Below are 27,083 nucleotides of genomic sequence, written 5' to 3'. Positions count from 1 at the left end.
CTGTTTACCTATTCTGAACATATGTACTTACAGGAGTAGTGTACGTAAGTTTAACTTCTAAAAGCGATAATGAGTGCTTGTAAATATTGATCCTAGTTTGGTTTTGTTCTGTGGTGTCCCTCTAGTGCCATCCTATGAGAGATGTGAGAAACTGAAGTGAAAGATCATGAAATGCAGATCCCTACTTGCCTTTGCTTCTTGCCAGGATGTTAAATTTGATCCTCTGCTTTCATCTCACATGGACCACCCTTGTGAGAAATGGGTAAAGCTTTTGTCTACTTGGTCCAGGCTCTTCTCCAGTGGACCTGCAATTGTGCAGAATTTTGTCACTGGAGTAAAGAAGTGGCATGGGAGGAAAGGAAAGGAAAGGAAAGGAAAGGAAAGGAAAGGAAAGGAAAGGAAAGGAAAGGAAAGGAAAGGAAAGGAAAGGAAAGGAAAGGAAAGGAAAGGAAAGGAAAGGAAAGGAAAGGAAAGGAAAGGAAAGGAAAGGAAAGGAAAGGAAAGGAAAGGAAAGGAAAGGAAAGGAAAGGAAAGGAAAGGAAAGGAAAGGAAAGGAAAGGAAAGGAAAGGAAAGGAAAGGAAAGGAAAGGAAAGGAAAGGAAAGGAAAGGAAAGGAAAGGAAAGGAAAGGAAAGGAAAGGAAAGGAAAGGAAAGATCTTTGTCTTTTATTCCTGTATCCCCTTATCCCCTAATCAATTTCTGATGCTTTTCTTTCCTCTTCAGGCAGTGGACCCAGGTATTGTCTTCTTGGCAATTTCCCTGTTAACCTTAGGTTGGATGTATTTTTATATCTTGTTTCTTTTGACTGTGTTTTTGTATAGACATATTTCTGGCTTTTCTCTCTAAATCTCTCAGAAGAGACAAACCAGGCAGATGTCTTTAGTTTGCATGTTGCAAAGCTTTTGTCTGCATGGAATACTTTAATAGAGCAATTGTTTTATATGTTAAATTTGTTCAAGCATGGGTCTCTAGTGATTGTTCAGTTCTATTCCTTCATTCCTTCATAATTCCTACAATCACTGTTGCTATATCTCCTCATAATGCTGCCCAGGCAGAAACTGACAACATTGAAAATTAATTAGTGAGATGTCTCTAATATTCTTGATTATTTTTTTTCTTTTTGGCTATTCAAGCTAAAATAGCTTTGAGAAAGGAGTAGCGATTCTGTTTGCACTCAACAAGAGCCACAGTTGCTGTTCCCTAACACCCTCTTTATTACATTCACAACTAGTGCAGCAGAAGTAAATGACTGCTGTCTCTGCTGTTTCCACTGTTCACAATCCTGTGGATTTTGTGAATGTCCTTTCCTATCTTTCTTTCAGTTTCCTGGTTTCATACGAGGATCTTTCAGAGCTCTGTCCTTCATCTTGTAGATGAGGAAATTGACAGAAAGAGATTAAGGTTAAAATGTCAAAAGTTTCTCTCAATTTTGGGTGCTGATTTTACACGTCCAGGCCCTGATCCTTTCAAGTGCACTCTGCATTATTGGACTTTTAGATGGAAGCTGCCCTTTGAAAACTAACCATTGTTGCTTATTGCTTTTCACATCCTTCAAGACTGGGTAAAAGTCTCCTTGAAACTGATGGGAATGTTGGTTGCTTTCCGTTCTGGCTGAAAGTGGGAACAATGATATGCCCCTTTGTTTAACAGTAATTGAAACATGGGAAGATACTTCTGAGACCACTCGGAATGGAAGAACAAGCTGGCAGGTTTTGATCTGCTTGTGGGTGGGTGCGTTTAAAAGTAAGTAACGAAAGAGGCAACTAAAATGAGAAGTGCTTCTTGCATGAGAGGGAGAGAAAAACAAATATTTCTTGGAGTTTTTTTTTTTTGTGGAGAATATTTCAGAAAGAGTAAAAAGAACTGTTCTGATTGATTGCCACTCTCATCAGAGAAGTGGTGTTTTAAATGAGTTCTGTAAGTAAATAGTATGTTTCTGTCAAAGAGAAATGACTGCAGACCCCAGATAGTTTAAAGACATCCAGGTAGTATAAAGGCATGGGCTTAGAACAGAGGTTGACCATAAACCCCTACAACAAAACTGTTTAATGAGCACTTAGGTTAAAAACATCATGTGTGTTAGGAATGCCTTGAACCGAGCTTACTGGTATACTCTTCACTTAGGTGCTGTGTACCTTCTGTATTTAACTTCCTAATGCTGTACTGAGCCATGTAGATCTCCTGATCTCCTCTGTCTGAACCGTGCTCCCTCCAGGAATGAGTGCAGGAGGAGTGCTGAAAGAGGCACTTGGCCCAGCTGTATGGCTTCATCAAGTTATCATGCTAAGCAGCAAAGGAAACAGGCAGCTTCTGAGGAAAAATACAGTAGCTAAAACAAATGACTCTGAAGACTGGATTTTATTCTGACAGTTTATCATGTAGTGCTAGGCAAGCTTTTTAAGATGGAGTGGCCCTGTGGCTTATATATATATGCTTCTCTTCTCTTTCCCCACTGCTATTGCCCCTCTGAGTAGGAAATCTAAATCCAATCTATCCAGCTTTGAGCAAACACGCAACAGACAGGGCAGGGTTCAACAAAGTAAGTATGAAACTTAGTCAGTCCTCCAGATCATTATCTTTGTTGATCCTTTCAATGGGTAGGGAGATCTTCTTCGGGTTTATAGCTTTTTTTTTTTTTAATTATAATTTGAAGAGTTGTTTTTCTGTGTGTGTGTGTTTTTTTTTTTCTTCTTCCAACAATTCAAGCAAATCTGATCCTGCTATTTCCCTTTTCCCCACTACCTTTTCTTTAGCAAGATAACAGGAGAAAAGAACAAGATCTGTGCCAATACTTTGGCAGAGGATTTTCTCTAAACTTCTATTACATTTAAAGCATCCTTGCATTTAAAATGGTGTCTAAATTCCTAGCGATTCTGGATTACAGAATCCAGAGCAAACCTGTTTAGTCTTGGAATATACTAGCTCCTCCATCCCTCAAGGGTTATCTTGGTTGAAAATTTGGAGCTACTTTCCTGGGAGAATGTAGAAATCACACCCTCACAGCAGGAATTTAATCCCTTACCAATTGGTCTGTTTCTGCACTAGAGCACCCCAGCGTTACAGCTTCACTGTAAAACAGCAATGTACATTTCTTTCAACTTTTCTTGTCACTCTGGTTCAAACACCTAAGGGTGTTTTATTGTTTTTTTGTTTGTTTTTACAAAATTAGATGTGATACAGCTACCTTATGTCACAAACTTCAACCTGCACAACCAAAATTTGGCAAACTTCATTAGCAAGACTTGATGTGAGTTGCTGTTTGGAGTGTCAGGAAGAATCTAACAAAAGTTATAGACATGAGTTTTGCTAGAGTTATCACTGAATCTTTTTCTTGATAGTTTTGTACTAATACAATTTAAATAAACATTTAATTTACAGCAGCTGCTTAAATTTGTTTAAGAGCAGTTGTCAGCAAATCTATTTTTTTTTTTTTACAGAATCTTGAGGATTTATGAGAATTAGTTTCATTCTCAGTTGTACTTGTAACAGGATGCCTGTAGGATCTACCTAGGTTTGCAGAGCAATTCTTGCATTATTAATAAAAAGTGAAGAAAAGTCCATGTCTGCAAAACCTTTATTCTGATAACCTGGATTTGGATCATTATCCCTTCTGGTTCTTGATTCTGTGTCGTAAACCTTGCCAAACCTTTCTTGCTATGTTGGGTAGGTTTTCTGACAGATAAAGAGAGACTGATATATTTTGCACACGTCAAAAAATGGATTTTTGATTTCAGAAGCTGCGGGATATTTGGCTGAGGTGACCCTTAGCCATAGACTCTTGGTTGCTAGTGCAGTAGGCCAGATCAAGGGTGGGCTCAGTGCTGCTTAATACAGAACAATATTGGCTCTTGCATCTCTTAGCAGTACCCTCCTGTCTTTCACAAGAACTTGGCATCGTATCTATTGCACTGCAAGGCATACAAAAGATATGCCCCATTGCTCCTCTGCATGTGACTGAAGCTGCTAAGAAGCCTTTCTTTTCTTCTTCTTCACATGAAACAAGAAGGAAGAAGGGAGTATTGTTTTAGTGCTTATTTCTGCTGTTGAAACAGTGCTGAGCCTACAGCTCATTCACTCTTAAAAGAAAATCGTATAAACCCCGAGCTCGGAGGAGGAAGGAATTTTCAAGACCAAATTTTGGAATAATTTTAGTTCTAGCTTAGTCAAAAAACATCTCTACAGTCATTAGCACAACCATAGTTGAGCCATTGACTCTAAGGGAACGTGCATGGCACAGCCTACTTGCACCTTCTCACATGGGCTGGTTCTCCTTCAGGGTGCTCCAGTCTGTCTGATTTACATTACTAGACAGGAAAAAACAGTCATGGCTTGCACCCAGTCTTAAACCCATTAAAATGCAGCCCTGCATAAGATGCTGTTGTTTCTTGACTCCACTAAATCTCCATTTTATTATGGCATTTATTATGGAGAATTGTTTGAAGTTAGAATTATTCTATTTTTAGGTTTCTTTGAGAAAGTCATAACTTCCTTTGTTTGTTAGTTTTATTTTTTTCCCACCCATCTGAATTTTAACCCGATTCTCTTCTCTGTGCTGCGGGGTAATGGGAATAGAAGGAGAAAGGCACTTCTGTTGGGAGGGTGGGTATAGGTCATGGAAGGTAGGAAGAAGATGTGGTGTGAGAGTTGGGAGAAGGCTAGTGTAGAGTGAAATGGAATTGAAGTGAATGTAGGAGTGTGCTGTGAGATATCAACTCATCAGCACAGGGTGGCAACAGGGATTTCCAAGCTCTAGAAAATATTCAAATGTTGTTTTTCTGACACTTCATGCTCACTTCTGCTGCCCATTGTCCTGCTTTCTTGCTAGATCTTATTTGTAGTTTTACTTCCTCAGGTAGCGAGAGAGGGTATGCTTGGAAGCCAAGGGAGAGAGGGATACTTGATGGCTCTTAATGAGTTTGAGCAGGAGGCTGATTGCTCCACAGCTTGGGATGATGGGATTCCTACACAAAGTGTGGCCTGACTTGAATCTAATTTTATATTTAATTTTATCCAGTTGTAGCTAGAAGTTCTCCTTGCAGGAATAAAACTGATCAGATCTAAGAGTTTGCAGTCAGGCAAAGGAGCAGTTATGCAAAGGAGCAGTTATGCAAAGGAGCAGTATTTCCCCCTCACTCTCCAGCTTGTACAGCCCTAACTCTCTCTTTCTTTGCCTTTTGTCTGACCTCTCAAGAGCAGATTCAACATATTAGCCTGGCAGTGAGATGAAAGAAAGAAGAAAAGAAGGAAACGTTTCACTCTCTCCATCCCTCTCCTTTTGCTGGGATGTCTTTCTGTGAGGTTCCCAAGTTGAAGTTACTTACACTTATTCTGGTGAGCTCCACAAGCAGCACAAGGAACAGGGAGGGACCACGAGGTCCTGAGAAAGCAAGGGAGAGACTCTGCTGTTGGTGATGGCAGCAAGCTGTCAGACAAGTGGAGATGACCCAATCTGACCTCAGCCAGTAGCTGCTGCCATTGAAGACTGATTATTTCTAAAGGGGAGGTTGAACTAAAACTTGCTGCAAAATGAAATCTGATTCTGAAAACAATGAATTAAAAAGATATGTGGGAAGAGTCACTGCCTTTTGTATCTGCTTCTTTGTGGTAATGTTGCTGAAAACTCTTGCTTCTCTTTTCATACTGTGGTGTTGTGGTGGTTTTATTTCTTTTTAAACAGACTCCTTAAAGGGCAAGTTGTTTTTAAGTGTCTGTATTGATCGAAGAATAAACCTCAGTTGCTTCAATTGCTGTAAATACTTTGGAAATCTTTCAGCCACTTCAGCTGGCTTTGTAACTCTCTCTCTTCTCTTGTTCTCCCACTGGCAGAATCTTCTGCATCTTGAACTTTGCTTTTCTAGTTAGATTCAGGTTGTCTGCTGAGAAAAGAAAGTATATTTCAGTTTGCTTGAGTATATTAGTTGTATTGCAAAAGAGACTCTGAATTAAGGACAGCTGCTCTTCATGTTTGTTGAAAAACTATTGAAGAGCAGGAGGTGTGACCAATTACACTTCATTCTCATACCAAAGCTACTTCATTAGTGGTTACTTTGGGCTAGTAGGCCTTTTTCTATCTTGCCCAACTATTCTTTTTTTTTCCCTATTGCCTATTTTCTCATGAAATTGGCAAAAAAGGAGGTAATGATCATTCATCAGGGTGAGTTGATCTAATAAACAGTTGTATGACATTGGTCATGTCTTTCAAAGCAGTTATCATCTTCTGTAATTGCATGGTTCTCACTTCATATCATCTGCCTAGTATGTATAAGGTAATTAAATTGCTCTGCTGATTTTGTGTGGCTTTATGTAAGTACCTTCCACTAGACCATGTTGCTCAAGACCTCATCTAACCTGGAGCTAGGTTAAATGAAGATGAATTGCTAATACTAAGAGGTTGCAAAGGCAGAGAGGGAAATGAAGTTTTATCTCCCAGACATTAAAAAAATAAATAAATAAATCCTCTCATGTGATCTCACCATGGTTGTACATGGGCAAGAAAGAGATCATGTTATTGAAAGGATGTGGTTTCTAGCATCTCTAAAGGTTATCTTCTTTATCTTCTCTCTGGAAGTAGAAAGGCTGGGAAAACAAGGTCTATTCTTGGTTTTGGGAGAGCAGAGCTGTCTCCTCTATAGCATCAGCAAGGAAGCTAGGATCTCAGGATAAATGTGGTATTTATTTAGAATAACTTAATTTCTACTTCAGGACCAGTCCTAACAGGCACGTTCTACTATGGCAGCATACTCTAAGGGACAGGAATACGCTTTAAGATCATAAGTCATGGCTGGGCACTGTATATGGAAAGACTTAAATAAGAGCAGAAAGGAGTTTGAGCTGTGATAGTAAGGGGAAAGCCTTTTACATAGCTTCTCAGTATCCAGGCATGTCCCTGGTCAGCTTGCAACCAGGAGCCTCAAGAAGGTCTCGTATTGCGGCTCCAGTTTTTATAGGATTTGGAGGTGCTGTGAACCAGATGGCTGTATGTAAAGATGGTGTTTCTAGAGGTAGTAACAAATTAATTCTTCAAGGAAATTTTTTGTGTGGAGTAGAAATAAACCTTCCCTTGTGATAACAATTTCTCTTTTCTATCAGAATATTTAGGGAATGAAGTGTATGGTACTGGGGTGGAAGCCATGGTAACAAAGTAAGGTATTCACCCACTGGATGCTCACAGGTGATGAGGAGAATATAACCTTTTACCTTTTTGGAGTTTCTTTCAAATTTTTCTAGGCATAATTATGATGATTATTTCTGCAAATTTCAATATTGCATCCCTCTTTTCATTATAGTTTACTTCTTTATAGGGATATGTGAGATACTGTAATGAAGTTGTGTAGCCTTTTTTCACAGCTATCAACTGGTCTCCTTAAGGAAATTGCCACAGTAATTCAATAGTAGGCATGTGAGAAAATGTAACCACTGATGAACATTGTCCAAAAAAGATTCCTTCTGCAGCTCTGTTCTGGCCATTTTTCTTCACTCCTCCTTCGGTTTTACCCTTTTACTATAACAGCTTTAAAACTTGTGGGTGGTGGTGAAAAGATTCTTTGTTAGGTGAACCCTCAAGTCAAACCACTTTTAAATTGCTTATATCATGTGAATTTGCTAGGAAGCCAAGTTGTGACTGAAAGACCTAGGGTGCTAAATATAGTAGGAATGTTGAGAAGAAAACTTGGTGCTTTACTTGGGGAGTTTGCAGGCAAAGGCAATCCTAATTACCATGGTAAGTCCTCCTATGGTCCCAGAAGTTGTTCAGCTTTGAATTATTTTAAGGTGATAATGATGTATGTAACTCCTTGTATCTGGGACAATACAGAATTTATCCAGCCATCAGTGATGGGCCTGGGTTGTCAAGCAGGTAAATTTACCCATTTTATTCGCTACAACACCTTTGACTAAGGGAACTGCATTTGAATCTATTGACATTAATGTATTCTTCTTCACGCACTTGTAAACACAGGGGAGCATACCATTCTGAGCTACATCTTATTTGAATTATTTTTGCCTTGTGTACTGTCTCAAGGCTCCTCAGAGTTGCTCCACATGTCTAGTAGACAGGTGCTGCTCCAGTTGCAACTGTTGTAGCTCAGTGTCTAATCATCTTTTTCCATGCACAGAAACTCCTGTCTTGACACTGTCCCTCCCATTACCTTCCCACCCTCCAAATCTACCAATAACATACATTAATTAAAGACCTTCTATTTTTATATGGTTTTAGGAAACATTAATATACTTTATATACATAGAGAGAAGGAGACTTGACTTTTTTCTTTTTCTACTGCCAGATGACAACTTGTTCCTGATCATTCACCTATCAAATCTTTATTCCATCTGGTTATCTAACACGTAACATTGTTAATAAAATCTTAATTTGCCTTGATTGAAGGGTTTTGCTTTTATTGCCCAGAATAGATGTGGCTCCCAACTGAGAGAAGATCTGAACAGAGAACAGAAATACAGTTTGCAAGTAACTACTTAAAGATGCTCCTAATGTTTGGTATGTGCATGCCTTGTTCTCTTTCCCCTCTAAATGTATGTTTGGCTAGGCAGAACATGTACATTAATTCTTAGACATGGCTGCTAACACATCTTGAAGTTACTGAAGGCGAATACAGAATGGTTTTCTACAGAACCTGGTGTGCTGTAAAGTGATCAATGACAGGGACTGCTGTGGTTTCTGGTAGGTCTTTCTTTCTGGTCTTTCTTACCCAAAGAAAGTCAGTAATCTGTTTTAACAGTTGAATTCCTGAGGAGAAGAGAGCCATGTGGATCTCTTGAACCCACTGATGTCCTTTTATGTCCAACTTCTGCTGATGGCTGCCTGAACCCTGGATGTGCAGTGAGTACTGTGTGCTCTGTGCTCCCTGGTTTTTGAAGTTTTTGTTATCCCTTCAGGGGAAGTAAGGGCCTGGTGGCAGTAGAATCTCTGATGTCCTGCGAAAGAGGCAAAAGGGTAGCCGCTAAAAATAGAGGGGAGCTTTGGCAAGGACCAATATTTAAAGTAAAGAGACCTGCAGGATCAGGGCCTGGTGTGGGTAGTTTAGGGGCTGTGCCAGGGCCTGAGGGGAACAAATAACTGAACTGCACTTCTGTAGTACATAGCAGTAAACCTTTAGATTCCTATGCCGTTAGTATTGAGGATGACAGGGAACATCATCTTACCCTTAAACAGCATTAAAGGGCTACCACAGGCACAAGTAGGATTGCATAGACACTGTTTTGAAGCTATATAAGAATAATTAAAAAGAGCTGGCCGTAGGGACTTGAATCCCCTGTAGCTTGCAAAATACTTTATCAGTTAAAAACAAAGGGAATTTCAGATTAAAAGCAGCTGTGTTTGGACCTGCAAAACAGTAATGAGAGGAGATGGGGAGGCTCAAGGTAAAGGACGTAGAAACAAGGTAGAAAGGCAAATATAATGCTGAGAAAAACTGCATTAGCATGAAGTAATTATGGGAATGGCTGACTGAGTGGGCAGTAATACTGCCTAGGCTTGGACCTGGCTGTGCTTGCAGGGAAGCTGTTGATAGCAAAGGTGTCAGGACTGTTTCATCTGCATGGGTTGACAATACTCAAACCACCAAATTCAGATAAAAGATTTAGAAAGTCGTGTAGACTTGAAGGCATTTTTGGATCTAAAATGCAAGAATAACACGATGCCTTATCCAAACAAATTTACAAGTACATCAGCTTCCCTAGAGTAGATAAGGTTAATGCTGTGCAACTAATCAAGCATTTTGAAAGCAATCCCAATGTATAATTGAGAACTGGACCTTACTGGACCTAAATAAATGTTAAGTTGATAAAATAAAGACAGCACTTCATATGACTGCTAGTTAATTTGGTTTGAATGACAAAGAATGTAGTTACATTTAAAAAATAAAAACAAACAAACAAAAAAAGTGTATGCATGCATCTGGTGTTTAAAAAGCATTACCAAGGTAATTTATTAATAATGTTGTCCAAAATGTCTAGGATGAATATGTTGCTGGTTCAGAGTGAATGTTAGTTATATTTAAGGTTTTCCTGTGAGAGATTTAAATAATAATAATAAAAAAGTTTGATTTAGGTTTTTAAAATGTCAGTATTTGCTTTCAGAATTGCTGGTTAGTTAATCATTCATATTTCTGTGCTAAATATGGGAATGGTTGGCTTATAAAATGGTTCAGTAATATAAGAGCTTTAACTGCAGTGAACGACAAATTCAGAAGCTTGTTATGTCAGAAAGGAGGAGGAGGAACTTCTGTTTAGGTCTTGCCTTCACAGGGAAAGGAAACACTGATAGTATCTGTGTAATCTTGCACTGATGAGCTGGCATCACATTGCTTTGAAAAGATTCATATTTGAGATCTGATGACTAAGTGGTGGTGAGCACAGCTGCTTTAGAATCTGAGATAAAGGAAAGAAGGAAAACAAATCCAGAATTGCTATGTGAAAACCTTGCTGACATGTAATGCTGTCAGAACATTTATAAAGAGCAGAAACCCTATTCAGTGTCAATCAGGTACGTGCTATATTGAATGAAATATTTATTATTTTTAATGTTGCCAAAGCTCTGCAATTGATAGGCACTGGATTTATGAACAATAAACTTTATAAGTGAAATGGGGTAGCTAAAATATTAAGAGTTTTTGTTTTAGTTCAGAACACATTTGTTCTTAAAGTTTATGCAGCTTAAATGATCTTTCAACAGGTTTGTGTTTGAAAATTCTTTTAAGGATGCAAATAAAATTGTAGAAGTTTGCTGTATCTTAGTACTTTGGCTTAATAAGCTAATTAGCATAGAATTGCTGCACTAAAAGCAGAAGGAATGTTTTTGAACATTTATTAGTGTTTATTTCTGTTTTAAGGTTCTAGAAAAACTGTACAGATGAATATGCTAATAAATGGTAAAAGCCGGTTCTTGGCATCACAGTATTTTTAGGGCCTGATCCAAAGCAAATTGGAGTTATTAGAAGTTTCCTAATTGACTTGACTGGACTTTGAATCAGGCTCTTTAGATTCCAGGTGTCACACTGATGAATGTCTTAGGTTTTGTTCTTACAACGGTTGTGTCTATCTAGGTAGCTTTCCCATGTTAAAGTCACTGATGTAAGTTTCCATCCTTTTAGAAGAAATTTCAGTTTTGAAAAGCATCTTCCTAATTAAACAAGCAGTTACAAATCTTTTCCTTAAGTTTGCTTTTGGAAATGCTAATATATATATTTTTATATATTTGTTATTTAAAAATAACTGAAGGTGGGACAGCATATGCATACATCTTCATCAAATCCATCAGAACCACTGCCTGAATGCTAGTAAAGATTTTTGATTAGCAATGACAGGAATGGTCTGGTCACTTTATCTCAGACATTTAACAGAGAAGTTTTGCTGGATTAAATACATTTCAATCTGGAGGGGAAATGAGATATACAGCAAATAACTTAATTTAGAACTTGGAGTGGCTGGTAAATGTCCTATACCTTTTGGGGAAAAGGTTCAGTTTTGTCATATGGGGAATGATGCACCATACCTTTTATAAACAGTGGAAGTATTGATATGTTTACAAGTTGCATGTGAAGCCCCTTTTGAACATAAAGTCATTTAGCATTTGATTCGGATGTGCTGGGAATTAGCAGCTATTTATTTCCTCATCCGTATCCTTGAAATTCCTTGCTCATCTGTTGCTTCTCCAAGAAGGGAAGAAATCTAAGACAGAAGTACAGTGCCTTTACTGAAGCAACAAATACATTTTTGATTTCTAATTTAAAGCTTTAGAACTTCTATTTGCTATTTCAGAACTTTATCAAAATTCCTTTATAAGTTTGTGAACAAAATTTAAACATAGAATCACCCCTCTGTCCCTTACACTATTTTTTTTCTTTCCTTTCTTAACTTTCCCATTGCTTTTTAAAAAAGATGTGACTTACACATTGCAAACACAGTGACTGTAACACAGTGTTAGAGGAAGACAGCTGTAGAGTCTCTGTTCTCAGACTGGTAGCCGTGTAAGTGAACAGTTCAGCTTCCTTGGACTTTTAAAGGAAAAATAACAATAAAAATCTTAGACCTGAAGGGGTGGGCTAAAACTGATGCTTCTTTATTGTTAATTTCTGAAATGCTGTAAATAATGAGAACCAGTTAGCTTATCTGAGCTTCAAGTATTGCTGGAGAAAGTAGAACCAGAAAAATTGTTTTTTTATCCCAGTGAATTTGTTTGTTGGTAACCTGATAAACCTAAAATGTCACAAGAAGAAAATTGCCATAGTTTTAGAGACAGTCTAAAAATACTGCAGTTGCAGAATTGCCTTCAGTAAGAGTCAGACACTGAGGTTTTATGATGATGCTGTGATAATGAGTGGATTAAAGTATATTGATTAAAAACACTATCAAGCCATATTACTATATGCTGTTTTCAAATACACTGAGTTTTAGTTCTGGTTCTAGAATATTGAGTTGAAGGTACAAGTAGGAAAGGATGTATGGTGAAAAAGCATGGTGATCCAGGGAGATGAATAGAATTTAAAACCACTCTGTTATTGTGCTTTTCTTCTGTTATCTGCATCATGCTTTTGATAACAGCAGGAAATATTCACATGGAAGAGTTTGCTGGTCCATTCCTCCAGAGACAGGAAATATGAAGCTCAGAGAACAGAAATCCCAGGGTGATTTTTCAGATTTCATTTTAACAAGACTAGGAAGGCATTCAAGTTTTGTCTTGATTAATATGTTGGACAAATGTCCACCTGTGTGAATAAACAACAAAATTGACTAACTCAGCTGAGCCAGGATTTTACCCACAGACCAGTAAAAGGCAATTTTTCATGTCCAGTTCAATTATAAGACAATTTTGAACATTTTTTCTCATTAAAGAACTAAAATATATACAAAACCTTTTGTTACCTGTGGATAATGCTAAAGATACCTAATTTGGGATTCCATGCAGTATTAGAACAGTGTGTCACAGCTTGCAAAGTCAAGAATAAACATCTTGATTTTTGTACTATTTCAGTAAATTAGTAAGAAAAGTTACAGCATAACTGCCAATTTATCATGCAGTTGTAAGTCTTTTAAGTCAGTAAAATTGGGTATTAAACAACTATGTTGCAATAACTTTTTTTTTTTTTATGAAAGAACAAAATTGCAGGGACAAAAACGTTTAGTTTTGTGTCTTCTGTTAATGTGAAGGTCCATAGCAAAATCAGTACAACTGAACTACTATTTTACATGAATTCCAGTGCAGAAACAATATTGAATTATAACTAAAACCAGAAAAAGAGCTAAAACTGAGCTAAAAAGTTTTTCACATGCATTCTTACATAGATTTCACTTCTGTCCAATTACAGAACCAGTTATTTGTTTTATGACTAAAAAGGCAAAGTTTGTGCAGTAAAATCTAAGGCAACTGTGAATTTATTTATGAACTATTTTGTTTGCATACTGAGTGGAGCAAGATGCAAACTGGACACTCCTTGCTGTAATAGTCTTGCAAATCAAACAAGTCTCTCGGTGTCTCCCAAAGCAAAGTGCAACTTCAGAGCTTGAGTGGCTGCTTGCCTGGAAGTGATGAAAAAAGCATCTTGCATGTGGCATATTTTTCTTGGGCAGACACAATGGTGAAACAGACTCTTCTGTTATGTATGTTAGTCTTACAGCATAAGTAATTTGCATAGTAATGTGTAGAAAAAGTCACAGTAAGAAGTGTTTTTATTTGGGGTAGGAGAAAGTGGATTATGGGGCATTCCACATTAGCCTGGCAGGAAAAAGTCTGCTGCTTTTTCTCTGCTCTTCTGGTCACCTAGATCTGAAAAATAGTTCCCTGGCAGCAGGTTTACAAGGAGGGTTTTCTAAGGCCTCAGGCAGCTATGGCTATCACTGTTCCTTCTTGGCCTTGTAAAGCAAGAGGTTATTTGCGGAGCCTGAGGCATGGCATGCTCAAGAGAACAGCCCGTGTATCATGTCTGCTCACCCAGGAGAAATTAAATCCTGCCCTCACTGGCATACACGCCAAAATGAGCCCCCACCCCATGTTTTGGAGCTATGGAGGGTCAGACCCTCAGGTGGTACGCTGTCTTCTGCAGAGCTAAATCGGTTCATGTTATTTGGGTATAAGACTTATTTGTCTACCCACCTACCTAATCTTGTTGCGTGTAGATTGCCAGGGTTCTGGGTTTTAGGGGCAGCTATGACCTTGCTCTTTTGTCTGCTGGCCAAGGGGCTCTTAATCTCATCACAGGTTTTTATGCCTGGTGATGGACAGCTGCTGCCAGGGAATCTCTCATCTATACTTTCCTCAGAAAGCAAGACAGGCAGTGTCTCTCCCTGAGAGAATAGGAAGCATCAATTCCTGCTGTATTCCTATTGCTTGATTTGCTTGTTTTTCTTCACATATTGACTTTTTTTCCCCTCCTTTTCCTCTCCTAAATTTCTGTCTGACATGAGTGCATTGCTGCTGGCATTGTTCTGTGTCTGCCTGCTGTATATCCTCACAGACCAGCCTGGGGGGAACTGCTGTGGGAACAGGGGATAAATGTGGTGGTATTTTCTGTTCCTGATTTATTTATTTAAGTGCCAGGATAGAGACTGATGCCAGGAGATGTGGAATTGTTATAAGAGTAAACAAAAAGAACTTGACTGAAGTCAAAGAATCACAGCCCCTGTGCCAGCTCATGTCTACACCGTGCCAATAACTAAGAGATGGTTATTCAGTAACCTGCTGAGTTGTGTAAAAGCCCTACTGGACAAAATGAGGCTATTTCTCCATATGTATTTGCACTTTTTGATGGCAGATGATTGAGCTTGGCACTCTGTTTCTCAGCAGAGCCATACAAATTAAAGATGTCCCTCAACACAGGCTTTTGTAATGACTAAAAAACTGTGGGGTGGAGGAAGGCTCCTCTGCGATAGTTCTAGGGCATTTTCATTAAGGGAGAAATGGTGGTTGAAGAAACTAATTCCTCATGGACACAAGGAACTGGTATATTCCCTGCTTTCTGCACAGAGCTATGATCCGATCATCAAACCAGCAATTAACTGCTCAGAATTAACTTCTTAAGAATTAGCTAAGTTAATTAGCATGTGCTGAGACATCTTCCCAAAGTGTGCTTCAGTGATACTGGATACAGACATTCATCCCAGCTCAATGGAAACATGAGTCCTGGGTATAGGCCAGCCTGTACTGCTTTCTCCTGCCCTCCCTGACATCAGGAGGAGATGCTTTCTTTTAATAATATTGTTCTTATCGGACAAGAGCGATGTTCTGTGTAGTGGCTTTTGCCATTATACTACTGTAGACTGAAGTGTGATTACAAAATCCTTGGATTAATCCTTGTTATTGCTACTTGTGTAATGGTTTTAATGGATACTGCTTTTGTAATGAAGCATGTTAGAATTTTCCCACTGAAATTCAAATATTCTTTTTGATACAATATGTATTTGAGTGTCCACACTGTACTTTCAAGTAATGACATGGAGAGCAAAGGAGCTGAAATCTCTGTTTGCATTTATATTCTTGAGCTGGACAGTGGCTTTCTTTTTCTGGTCTGTAGGTTTCTAAGTTTATGAAATGTACTGAAGAAATGCAAGTTGTAGAAATCTGAAGTCTGTTCTGAGGTCTGATAATGTTTTAAGGGCCTGTAAAATGAAAGGCTAAAACTACTGCAGTAAACCTTAATCCCAGTTTGAATCAAGATCTGAAAATAATTCCTGTTACATACATACCTGCTAATGATCCAATTCCATTCCAGTATATATGACAGCTCTTTGCGTGTAACATGAAGTGTTATATGGTGGTTATCCTTGGACAGGACCCATAGCTCTTCACTTCTTGAACAAAGTTGACAAGGTGGACAATGTCCTGTGTAATTATCCTTTGTCGTGCTTCACTCTTTCCAGCACAGGTATAATGGAATTTCCTCTTCTATGAATGCCTCCAGCAGTGGAGGAACATAGCCATAAAAAAATTCAGGTAGGAAGAGACATCTGGAGAGCAACTAATCCAGTATCCTTCTCCAACTGAGGTCAGGTTGCCTAGAGTCTTTTTCAGCCAAGCTTTTTGGTATCTCTAAAGATGGAGATTTCACATCCTTCCCGGGTATCCTGTTCATGTTCTTAACAATTCTCATTATGGAGACTTTCTTCTTTTGTCCTACTGGAATTTCTCTTGCACTGATTTTTAGCTGTAATCTCTTGTCCTGGTTTGCACACTTCTGAAAAGTCTGTCTTTGTATTTTTACTTCAGGTAGTAGAAGACTGCAATTAAACCCTTTTCCAGCCTTGCGTTCCTGTGGTGGAACAAACATAGCTCTCTTGGTGACTCTTGTGTAAGTCAAGCATCAGATCCCTATAAAATTTATGAATGGTTAATTACCTAGAAGTTGCCAGTGTTCCCACTAACAAAGTCTAAGACAAGGCAGAGGTTGCTCAATTTGCTGGAGTGTTTAAAACTATTATTACCCCCCTGCATTTAAGCTGCAATATTTTCTGCAGAGGTCTTGATCTTGTCAGAAACAGGCTGTTGATTTTGCAGGAATGGATATGACATCTGAGGTCTGGAAAGACAGCTTTATTTTCCTTTTGCGTTCCTGTCTCCTGCTTGTTGCATCTAGTGCATCTCAGGTAATAATAAACTTGTTTACTTGTATGCCTTCTGTTGGCAGTATCTGGCACTGCTGTGTTTAATGAGTAATAAGCTCTCCACAAAACTTGAAGCACAAGTGCCTTTTTATGCATCAGCAATGACTTTCCTTTAATGATCAGTTTTTGAGAAAATGCATTGGTTTATTGTGGTGAAGTGCACAAAGTTTAACTTGGCAGAATATTAATAGAAAGCTTTGCAAGGTGAGTGAGGGGCTTAAGCTGCGGGGCGGTGGAATGCATGTTTGCTGAGTCACCTCTATTAAAACAGAAGGACGAATGATGATTATGCTTTAATTTAAACCTAGCAGAGAAAAAGGTCATCTTAATTCTCTATGACAAAAAATTTTCGCTCAAAATATGTGACTCGCCTAGAAAATTCTAAGCATGTTGTTTACGTTGATGGGATGGTGCCTGAGAACATCCATTGCTCTACTGTTTTCTTGCAGACTGTTGCGTTTTTCTAGGAAAAGCTATTGTATTTTTTCTAAGCAGGCTCTAAACCATGGCAGCTTGCCCTCTCTACCTATTTTTTCCTCTTTCTAAAGCTAAAAAAGTCAAATTAGTTACTTCATAAAGGGTTTTTTAAAAAGATATTTGATATAGGTAATGTACAATAAACAACATTTGAGCATACATATACCCATTTGAGTTTGTTCAAATGGGTCAGATGGCTTAATTATTTACTCATGTATCTGTTTGACTACGACATCTAAACCAGCATTCTTGTGCTTGATCTGCCGTTTGTTGCATGGTGACTGTCAAGATACATTGAGTTAAATATGTAGAGCTGTTTAAAGACTGGAAAACTTTTTTTTTTCTTTTGTGGAAAGCATTGACATTACTTTTTTTTTTTTTTTTTTTTTTTTGTTCCTACATCCTCATGGATAGTGGTGTCATCCTCTGTGTTCTGGAGCCAATGGAACTGTATTTTTTTATGCCAGATGTGAACCCTGTGCTTAGTGTATTGGATTTGTGAATGGTAAGTGTCAACCATTCTGTCTAATTCCTTGAGTATTTATTTAATGATATTTAATTTGTTCAGTATCTTGCTAAGCTAAACTGACTTAAGTGGATTGAAACACTTGCAGTCTCCTAAGAAGACTGTATTTAAATAATAATAGATACCTGTTTTGTTTCTTTCTGGTATGGATCTAGTGCAGTGCTGATGGGTTAGATCTAGCTAACACACTTGTATTTGAGTCTTGCTTTTAAAACCTTTCCTCAGAGGAGGAGGAAAAATTGAGATAGGAGTTCCGGAGTCATGAAGGAGTTTGTTTCAGTTTAATGAATGGTGTTTACAGTAGGAGGATGTTATACCAGGATGGAACAAATTTATTAGCCATGTCCTTACTGTAATCCTCAGCTCAAATGTGGTCATGCTTCTTTCTGAGGTATTGAGGTTAGTGGAGTTTGCTTTCTGTAGCCTTAAATCTTAACTCTGGATACCTAAATCTGTAGTTCTTTAAGAAGCAGAACTCCACAGTCCAGTGGTCAGATTTCAGGACTTTATGTGCAATTCTGGATACTTTCTGCAGCTTTACTTGATTTGTGAGGGTCTGGGCTTCCCATTCTAAATTTTCAGGGTATGAGGAAATGTGAGTGGCACGATCCCACATAGATCCATAGTCTACTGTGGTTAAACTATTTCTGCTAACCAAGTTAATTATCTTAAGCCAATGCTGTTGTTTTTCACTATATTGCAGTCTGTTCAAGACTGTGAGTACAGTTGTCTTTAACCTTCTGGAACCCAGAGTTCCTTCTCTTGTAAATAAGTCATGAGCAGTCTGGTTTTGAGGAAGGCTGTACTGATTTCTCATGCTTGTGTGGACTCCTCCCTCTAAAACTTCACTGTTGCTATTCATAAGTTCTCTGTATATTTCTAACTATTGTGAGTTGTCCTTTGGAAAGAACAAAGCTGCCTATTTAGCAGGAGGTTATCTTCCATACCCCTCTGGTGGATTTCCTCTCTAGAAAAACATGACTTGAAGCTCAGCTGATTTCAATTCATAAAAGTATGTAGTATCAGCTCTGTGCTCTCTGTTTATACAGTGTTCATGCATGTATTTTCTAAACGACTGAGGGAAAGTACACAGCAAGTTACTTGCTGCCAAAGCTATTAACAGTATCTTAGCAGAACGTCTCTAGCTGATTATAACAGAGATGTGGTGGTTAAAGCCCTTCTTTCAGAAGGGCTCGGGTTTACTCTGCATTGTGTGGCCTTTGAAGGGGAGCAGGGAGATGCAGTGCAGTCAGTTCCTGCTGGACAGGGCTGGTGAAAACATTCCAGGCGCTCCTGCAGAGTGTCCATGCACATCCTGAGTACATGCAGCCTCTGAGTTCCCCCAAAGTGTACAGCTTTACCTACCCGCAAGCTTGAAACACGTTTTGAATTCAGTGTGTTCGCTGGGCCCATCCATAGTAACAGCTGAAAATAGTCAAATAAATAAAATAGATAAAAATAAATATTTTTTTAGTTCCATCATTTTCTGTTTGAAAATTATTTGGGCTACCCACCTCCTAAAATGATAGTGAAAGAGCATTGGGATATTCAGTGCTTTTTGCAATGAAAATTGAATAATAATTTGTTTTTATTTTTCTTTAAGGGACACTGTGAAGCAACTGGCTAGGGCAAATAAGGCATGTAGATTGTGTGAGAAGTGAGGTCATGTTCTCCTGCTTTTTCTGCATCAGAGTTCCAGTGCAACAACTGCTGGACATAAAACACTGCTGAGATAACTCATTTTCCTGTTTCCCACAAAGGAAAAAACAGCAGCTGGATCTGAAGTGCCTGAGATGATTTGAATGAATTCCTCATTCTTTCTAGTTATATCTTCAATTTTATCATCAGAGTGCAAAGTGAGAAAAACCCTAAACTATCGCTGAAACTTGCTATTTTGGAAACAAAATTGTTATGTATTTGATGCTATAAGAGGGCTATATGTCTGTCTTCAAAGGTGGAATGAATTGTACATGAAGCCCACAGTGAAGAATGAAAAACTGTAAAATACTACTATAAAAGTAATGGTTTCAGGACAGGGGTTATGTCTTAGGAGGATAGTTTGGGGGACTTTTTTTCCTTCTTTTTTCCCCCTCCTACCTCCAATAGTATGGATATACCTAAATTGGGCAGAAAATAATTACTGTGGGCAAATTAAGGTCTCTTGATTGCTGATTCAGGTAGGAGGAAGGATGGAGAGTAGTCGCAAAGGGGATAGAGAATGCCAGGAAACTAATATTTCCTGACCTTGTTGAATTGCTTGAGTTCTGTGTTGTCAGCTTCAGAAATATCTGCATTTTGTGGCTTCAATTTCATAATGGCTCTGTTCAGAGGTGCTGTATCCGAGTACCTCTCAGTGACAAAGTTGCATTGCTTACTGATATCCTTCCTGTCTTCCTCATCTGGGGAGAGGGATGTGCAGTGGAGTTCTGGTTTTGGAAGGTAAAGTGTGTGTGTGTATGTGTGTGTTCAAAATATCTGCTGTTACATGCTTGTGTTAATAAAGGGAAGGCTGAAGTAGTACACTCATGGTGGGAGCAGGAGGTGGTGAGTTTTTATGACAATCATTGATTTCTCAGGGCACTTACTCCACAGTTTTGCACCATGGGGTGATTTTGCCTCTTACATAGAACAGCTTTACCTTGGTCATAGCAAGTTGGTTAGGATCCAAGTTGTCACTGGCATCTTTGTTTCAGATTTCAAATGATATTTTTTTGTGTGTTGTTATTTTGAAATGGAATTTGTACTCAATAAGTGTCTTAGCCTTTATTTTTAAGGAAGTTCTAGAAAGTTTTCTGTTTCTTAAAGGTAGTAAATTTGGCCACCAAGTGCTTAAGTGTATTTGGTATGTAAACTGTTTTCACAGTATATATTTTCTATTTTACTAATTCCCCTTTTGCTTTTACAAAAATGGCATAAGACAAAGCTTTCTTACTTTTTAATTCAACTTTTTTTGTACCTTAACATCTTAGGATGAATATTTAAACAAACATCAGTCTTGCTTCAAAATGTCCCTCTGCGCATCTTCTCACAAGGACTTTTCTCAGTTGCTGCCACTTCAGGATATTGGATGTAATAAAACAGAAATTAAAAACTCGCCCGCTGGTATCAGCTCTCCAGTTCCCTACAGCTGTAATCAGTCCACATTGACAGCAGAACACAGTCCGATCTATATTCCTTCGTCTTACATGGAAAACAGACATGAATATTCTGCAATGGCGTTCTGCAGTCCTGCTATGATTAATTACAACATTACCAGTAGCTTTGGTGATTCAGAGAGTGCATCTGTGAGGCAAACGTCAAGCCCAAGTGTGTTATGGTCTGCTCCTGGCCATCTCTCCCCCCTGACACTGCACTGCCAGTCATCGCTTCTCTACGCGGAGCAACCCAAGAGCCCGTGGTGCGAAGCAAGACCAGTAGAGTCAGTGCTACCTGTGACCAGGTGAGTAACAATCACTTGTTTAAAACTTTGCTAACAATTATTTGCAGCTTCTTTAATTCTAAGTCTTTCTCTCTTTCTCTCTCTGTCTCTTTTTCTAACATTTGACCTCTATGTGTTGTTCTGTCTGAAAAACAAAGCAAAACCATAAAACCTCTACCAAACATCAAATCAGTCCTCTTACTTTGCTTTTTTTTTTAATATAACTTCTGAAATAGGATTTCTTTCTAATGGCTTCTTAGAAAACTATGCAGTGACATAAAGCACTGTAAATGCCTTCAATGTAGGTATTACTGTGAGTAAACCAAAGTTGAAGGCTGCTGGGTACTACTTTTAATAAAAATGAATTTTGCTCTGGCAGATTAAGTCCTCTGGGTGAAATAAATAAAGGTTTATTCTATTTTCCTTTTCACAAAAATTGTTTGATTTCCATTTGATTTCCATTTTACCTGGATTTTTTTTTCTGCGTTGAATAGTTATAAAGGTTTTCGTGAACTTAAAATTTAAAGGAAAGTTTGTCTTTTTTTTTTGTTTGTTTGTTTTTAATATTGGCAGTCATGCCATAGCATAAATAATGTTCAGAAGAGTGTTGTTACTGAAAAAGACTTTTTCTTGTTGCTCTTTTAAACTGACTTTGTATAAAGGCAATATGAACAGCAGCTTCAAAGGCTAAATTTTTCGGCAATAAAACTATTTGCAAAAAGTCTTCCCATGCTGCACATACACGGATGTTACAAACCACAAAATATTTGCACATCGTCAGCTGATAAAATTACTCCATTCATGTTCACAACAGCTGTTTTATGGATGAAAGCACGAGGCATCGCGAGTGCTTTTTCTGTTCTACCAATTGCGTATTTATTCATAGGGCTCTTTATTTAACTGCAGCAGTGATTGTCAGTATGAAAATCAGTACATCCTGGCAAAAAGTCTAGTTCAATTACTAATAAAGGACTTGCATTATTTTTGATACTACCCACATTCCTTCTGCAATGGGTGGGCCCTATGTTGTCTGCGCAGGGGTGAGGCATGAGATCTAAGTCTGCTTCAGACTCGTGGACTGCAAAAATATGCAGTGTGGCCACTTGAATAGTCTACCTTTGGAGTCAGCAGAGTAACAGGCAGTTCTGGAGTGCAAACTTGCTTCAGGTGTAGGTGTGTGGATTGGGAGAGGCTATTTGAATTGCACCTGTATACAAAAGGATTCCCTGAGCAGGTGTCCAGTAAATGGGGCTCACATCTGAACTCTTCCCACTTTGGTTAATGTTTCAAAACAGACAGATGTGGGAAAGCTGCTGTACGATAGTGTTCTAAGCTGTCCCCATGGTGTGACAGCAACTGGAGTAACCCAGCAGCAAGAGCTCTGCATCTGGTGCTCTGCAGCATGCTCTCTACATAGGCAGAAGCGAAGCCAAGCCTGTCACTCTGGTGTTCAAGTAACTATGTCTTATGCCTTTTGTACAGATTCTATGGACTATTGCTCCTGTAACTGATGATGACTTTATTTAAAGGGGAGAAATCAATGAGATTTGGAGTCTAATTTTATGTATGGTCTTTGTCTTTCAGCAAAAAGTAACTATTATATTTCTTGCTAGCTGGACCTTTTCAGTGGTTCGTTTTTCTCAGTAGGATGCATTGTAACCCTCTGTGTCTACAGGAGTTGTAAAACAAACAAATAAAAATGTTTAATTAGACGTGCAAACACAAAAACCAAGAGCTGTAGTTCCCTTCTTGTGGCTATCTGGGCTGAAATAAAGATGTATTTTCTTTTTATCCTTTGGTGAGGTCTTAAACTAATGTCATGAACATTGTATTTATTGCCATGGGAACAATGACTGTGACACTACATCTTCGTAGATTATACCTTGAAGGAAGAGTTCTTGGGATTGAAACTTAAAGGAATAGCTCTGGGGGAAGGGAGAGACTAATGCTGCAAAGTGTAAGTAATTTTAAACAGCGTTGTAGTTCAAGAAAAAGAGGGGGTTGTTTGAATGATGAATAAGAAAACATTACCACATGGTTAGGTCTGTTATACAGTTTATTTTACATTTAAAAACAAAGCAAAAGTCTCACTGTGAGAGGAGTTTGTTTTCCCTGGGTGTAAACTTCCATTAACATTAGCTAAACTTATGTAGTCCACCTTGCTGCAGCTGATCATTGTGTCATTTGGACCTACCTGTAGATCAGCTTGAAATAAGAAACTTGAATTCTGTGCATTCCTGATCCCTGCAAATAAGTTCATTATATGAAAACAGAAGAATTTTTAACTTTGCTAAATGTTATTCACTGTGGCCTGTTCTACAACAGTAGTCCAACAAAAACAAACTGTTATTCCATGTAAAAAAAGACATGAGTCTTTAGAGCTCCATTTTTGTTGTTGTTGTTTTGTTTTGTTTTGTTTCTTCAGCAAATGGTGGGAATTTAGTGATACAGACTCCGTTTCTTTCTATTCTATGTCCTATAGCTAGTGAAGATAACAGAAATAGTGTCATAAATTTTGTTGGTGCAAAATTGGTGAATCCAAACACTCCTTTTGTATTAAAATGAAACAAAGAGAAAAGGAATGTGACAGTGTAATTATATGATATTTAGGAGTAATCTGGCAGGGAGTCTGAAACTGATTTCTGCCTTCATGCCCTAACTAAAAGGTTTTTTTATTAAAGAAACAAAAGGTTTAATTTTAAAATGGACAGATATAATCTTTTTAAAAATTGTTAGGAAACTTTAATAAAGGTGCCAGATTGATTCTTCTGGAACTTTAATTTGTTCCTCCCTTCTACTATTTTCCTTGTACTTTTGACTAATTGCAGAAAGTAAGTAAAGGTTTGTGCAGGCCAGCAATGCTTGCTTGATTACAAATTATTTAGTAACTACATTTGCCTTGTTCACTGTGCACTAATATTTTATTTATGCATTGTTTAAACTCTGCTCTGAAACTATAATTATTTGTTTTATCTTCCTATGCTATTGTTTTTTAATCGTGTTAATTCTGTAGAGCACTCAAAAGTATCTTGAAATCTCTCTGAAGTGATGGATTGGCATTTCAATTTTATGATGAAGGAGTTAGAGATTAAGCAATAATATGTCCCTTAATCTTCAGAAACCCATGGCACAATTTTCATATTAATCAGCATTTGGAGCAGAACCTGTGCTCTGGAGATATAAATATTGATAGTTTTGTGATATTAACACCTCCAGAAGTTATGGTGGAGGGAGTCTCTAGAAAGTGAGGAAGATAAAGACTGAGAAGTATTCTGCAGCTGACTTTTAGCCAACATCTTCCATGTGTTCTGGGAGAGAAAGGAAGAGGTTTAAATTCCTTGGAGCAAAACTCAGTAACTATAAGACTCTCCTTGGACTTCCAGCATGCTAAACAGGGCAAGAGTACGAGCACAGGAAGCAACAGTCTCAGATACAGCCTTTGTCATTGTACGGCTTATGTTCACATGGGATTGAATCATCTCCAGATCTCCAGGCAGTGAATGAGCCAGTGGCCTGTGGGAGGGAAGTCTATTAAATGATAAAATCTGAACTTTTAATTTTTAACTTCACAATTTTTTGCTTTGTTGTTGTTGTTTTTCTAGCTGTTTTTTTTTTTTTTTTTTTTTTTCTTTTTTTCCTATCTCTTTATAAAGTACAATAGTTTAGGTTTTAAAAAAAGCACGACATGCAACAAATGCTATGAGTAAATCTGGCTAATTGCCACAGGTCTTAATTTTTAATAAGAAGTTGAATTTAGGCTCAAATTTTCCAGGTGTAGCATATGCATCAAACACATGCTGTGACAGAACTCAGGACTTGGTGATCCTTTTGGCTCACTTGCAACTTGGGATATTCCATGATTCTGTGGCAGCTAGAAGGAATTAAGAGATGTGATAGATATTGAATAACCTAAATAGTTCTGCTGATTCCTTCTCCTTTAGGGTAATCATCTTGTCACTGTTGATGACTAGTAGGAAATCGCTGACTTGTTACCTTCCAAAAAAAACTTACTTCTCTTTAGGGAAGCATAATATCTCTATATAGAAACCATGATCATAAATAGAGAGCAGCCAGGGTACATCCTCCTCTTTCCTACATCCTTTCATGTAGCACTTTTGTGGGCACACAGCCAGCTATGGCCAGTTTTAGCAGAGGACCTGGCAGCTTAATCATCTGCTGAGCATGCTTGAGTACTCCAGCCACACAAGCGATGGGAAGTGGCCTCTAACCATGTGTGAGGCTACCTGTTCTGTTTCGTCGTTTGTATGGATAAGCTGCCCCATCACGAGGTCCTCAGGGAAAAGAATACGTACCTTAAAGCTCTCGACTATTTCCTAGCTCTGTTGTACTTAAAGACAACAATAACAAAATGATTGGTTTTGAACCTCCTGCTGCACTGCCACAGCTATCGCCGATGAGCAGATTTCATGCCCGTTGAGCCTGCGGGAGGGATTTGTTCCAGACTGCTGCTCTGCGTGCAAGCTGTTTGCCACAGCCTGTGGAAGTCACGTAGCTTGCATGTGTGCGGGGTGGCTGACGCTTCTTTCTAGAGAATGAAACACTCGCAATGACTGGAAGGTAACAAGCAGCACTCCTTGGTGAGATGTTACAGTGTGTACTTTTTCTGTATTTTCATCCATAGCATCTCTGTGCTTTAACAAGGGCAATAAACATAGTTTGCTACAGCATATCAGGCAGTCACTGAGACGCTCTCCAGCTGATACAGATTCTCTTCTGATTCTCACAATTGGATCTTGATTCCCAAGTACAGCTTAGAAATATATCTCTGCTACTAAAGTGAAATGCCAAATTACTTTTTCTTCCAAATACAGGGAAATGGAAAAGAATAGCAATGTGTTTTCCTCTTTGCTTTAGCAGCACGTTAGGTATGTGTGATACAGCTCCTTTATTCTAAGGGAGAGTGACATTGGGCTTCCTTGTGTGGCAGAAGGTGAAATATTTAGTGATTGATAAATCCATTAACTGTGTATGTAACCAGAGACCAGGGTCGTTAAACATCCAAACACCTTTATTTCCTGTAACATCAGAATAAATGAACATTTAAAAAAGAAAGTTCATTATTACTGTTGTTTAAAGAAGCTTGCAGTAACTTATTTCTTCAATAAGTACTGTAACTTTCCTGTTTTGGAATTTGCTGAGAAGCACCTTTTTTCCTTTCTGAATCTTCTACTAGAAAATTGTAGCATGTTCTCCTCAAATACTTGTAAACTCAATGATTTTTCATTGGCATGTGGGTGTGTTTGTTCTTACCTCCTGTCATGAAACCGGCACAAAGTCTACTTTTAACATGTTAGTTAAAGCCTCTTCAGCAGCACTTTCAACATATTTCTGCTGTTCTGTTTAAACTTGCTCTCGTTGGTGAACAGGTTTCTTCTGCTCTAGAGCATGTTCTTCACAAGTCACAGATTGTGCCACCTGCTGTCTTATTCAAACTGAAGTTTCTTCTCTTTAATACTGCTGAAGGCAGTAGAACTCTGCAATTCCTAGTCTGTGCCTCTGAGCTTAAGTGTGTACCGTTAAGTTCACTCCACAGCTTCCCTTTTGTCAGACTGCTGCTGAGAGTTTGCACGTGGCAGTATTTTCTCTCTAGCTAGAAACTCTATTGACCACGAAGGTAAGACATGCTAAACCCACCAAGAAAACAAGGTCCAGAAAGTATACAATGGATGTGTTTCCTATGCCTAAAACCTGCTTTACTGACAATCTTAGTTCCTTTCCTCTTGCTGTTTGTTTACAGGATCTTGGTGTCAGGAATTGGCTGTTATTTCGTGTTATTGTCCCATTCTAATTTTAATCCAGTTGCTAAGAATAGTTCCAATGAGCTGGAACTATTTGCAGCACTTCAGAAATGCAGGCATTTTATTAATTTAAGTGGAGAAAATATTATTATTGATGTTTTTTCTCCATCATTCTTGTATTTGGACTTTCTTTTACTTAGCATTTCCATTGTTAGGGTGATCAGTGTGGGTGGTCACCTTGAAGAGAAAACTTTGTTTTACATTATGACTTGATCTTGTAGACTCCGATTTA

General features: G+C 38.3%; 1 protein-coding gene across 9 annotated transcripts in view; it reads left to right on the top strand.

Annotated features, from left to right (window-relative positions):
• Positions 1-6,006: 6,006 nt before the first annotated feature.
• ESR2 (estrogen receptor 2) overlaps positions 6,007-27,083 on the top strand; it is a 47,585-nt gene continuing 26,508 nt past the window's right edge. The window contains exons 1-7 of one of the 9 annotated variants that reach the window (XM_068682526.1): positions 6,015-6,154; positions 8,405-8,494; positions 8,736-8,836; positions 16,217-16,298; positions 16,505-16,593; positions 17,503-17,593; positions 20,584-21,053. In XM_068682526.1, coding sequence (XP_068538627.1) covers positions 17,591-17,593; positions 20,584-21,053 — 473 coding nt within the window. In that variant the 5' untranslated portion in view covers positions 6,015-6,154; positions 8,405-8,494; positions 8,736-8,836; ... (1 more) ...; positions 16,505-16,593; positions 17,503-17,590. Of the gene's footprint in view, positions 6,155-6,207; positions 6,267-8,404; positions 8,495-8,735; positions 8,837-16,216; positions 16,299-16,504; positions 16,594-16,679; positions 16,816-17,502; positions 17,594-19,921; positions 20,054-20,583; positions 21,054-27,083 lie in introns of those variants that run through there. The other 8 variants (XM_068682529.1, XM_068682524.1, XM_068682528.1 and 5 more) reach the window with 8 other exon arrangements.

The sequence above is a fragment of the Anas acuta genome, chromosome 5 (genome assembly GCF_963932015.1).
Source record: "Anas acuta chromosome 5, bAnaAcu1.1, whole genome shotgun sequence".
Taxonomy (NCBI): Eukaryota; Metazoa; Chordata; class Aves; order Anseriformes; family Anatidae; genus Anas; species Anas acuta.
Note: the sequence above shows the minus strand (reverse complement) of the source record. Positions and strands in the feature narration are given on the sequence as shown.